The sequence below is a fragment of the Aplysia californica genome, unplaced genomic scaffold (genome assembly GCF_000002075.1).
Source record: "Aplysia californica isolate F4 #8 unplaced genomic scaffold, AplCal3.0 scaffold00412, whole genome shotgun sequence".
Classification (NCBI taxonomy): domain Eukaryota; kingdom Metazoa; phylum Mollusca; class Gastropoda; order Aplysiida; family Aplysiidae; genus Aplysia; species Aplysia californica.
Window position 1 is genome coordinate 263324 of NW_004797682.1, and position 1466 is coordinate 264789.

Here is a 1466-nt window from a genome sequence, read left to right on the forward strand (position 1 = left end):
TTTTCTTTCGCATCTTTTTTTTAGTCTGTGTTTTCATTTTACCCCCTCCTTGTTGCAACCGGAAGTTATTGATTTTAGTTTTGCAATATAACCCTTCTGTTTGTTTTCCCACCCATCTCCTTCTCCCCCCGTCCCCCTCCCCCCTCCCCATCCCATCCCATCCATCCCCTATCGTCTGCTTGCATGGTATGCCTGTGTCGCGTCTGCTAGTGACGAGAAGGGGGCGTAACCCAGGGAAAATTAGCGAGTACAACCCCCCTGCGGTGGAGGAAGAGTTTGCCTCCCCTTACAGCCAGCGCACCTCGGCCAATGTGGTCTATGACTCCCAGAGGGGAGAAGGTAAATTCTTCATCCCTGCTTTCTTCTTCTCCCCCCGTCTTTGAGGAAACCCTTCTTTCATTCATTCAGTAATTCTTGTTTAGAGTGAAAGAAGAATAAGATGAATCCCCTTTGTTCCTCTGGTTCGCAGATTGAAAAAAGGACCAGCTTTTAGATAGTTACTGTATGTAATGCCATTTATTTGGCTGTTCTGAGTTCATGTATGTTCATGACGACAACCCATTGTTCTTTCAGTAGGAACGTGCTTGGGTCGTCTTTCTTCAGCAGTTTTCGGGGGACTCACAGCAGCAATGCTGAACATCTTCCAAAGATTTATCAGTCACCAGTGATCTTTCTCAAGTTTTCTTGGGGCGGGTGGGGGAAGGAGGGGGGAGGCAAGTTATATGTAGAGAGTGTATGAGAAAGCTACATGTATATGTAAAGAGTGTAGAAAATTTGATGATACAGAGAGTCACTGAATGAATTGTCTAGGTCTTTAGAACTGTTTTCATGAATGATGAATTTCGACCCGAGTGTAGTGTATTGTTTTAAAATGTATTTATATCTGTCTGACTGTTGAGGAGTATAATATACTATAATATTGTTCTGGTTGTTGAGAGGAGCAAGAACTTATTAGGTACCTATTAATTTTACCTAAGAGAGAAACTAGAAATTCAATTGATTTGGAGACTGGAAGCACCCTGTTTCTTGTTGGTTGACCAGGGTGGCAGGTTTTGTGAACACATTCTGCTACAGGCTATGTCGTTAGGTGTAGGTCTTCATAGGTCTTCCACGGTTTTATCCTCATCGTCATGCGGTCTCTTGCCGACTGGCGTGGGGGATCATGGTAGGTTTTAACCTACCCACACACTCTGGCGTTGACCAAATGACAAGGACATGTGGTTACTTGAGGGAGGCATTGCGCTGCCAAGAGCGAAATGCTCACAGCTAACGGGATTTGAAAACAACAACCACAACCTACCCACACGCAAGATAGGACAAGTGGTTATTGGTCGACTCTGTTATGTTTCGTCTTGAGTTTCCTCTCTATCGGAACTGACCATAGTCTGTGGTCTCCACTGTTTGTCTGTGGTTCACTATTGAGGCCCAGAACGACATTCTCACAAAATTGGCGTTTAAGAAGGGGG

The 1466-nt window shown here is 44.7% G+C and overlaps 1 protein-coding gene across 1 annotated transcript in view; it reads left to right on the plus strand.

Annotated features, from left to right (window-relative positions):
- The window catches only part of LOC101845794 (LIM and SH3 domain protein 1), a gene marked incomplete in the record, with an annotated part of 65698 nt that overhangs the window by 42236 nt on the left and 21996 nt on the right, over positions 1-1466 (plus strand). The window contains 1 exon segment of the mRNA XM_013085837.2: positions 211-339. Within this exon segment, the coding sequence (XP_012941291.1) occupies positions 211-339 (129 nt within the window).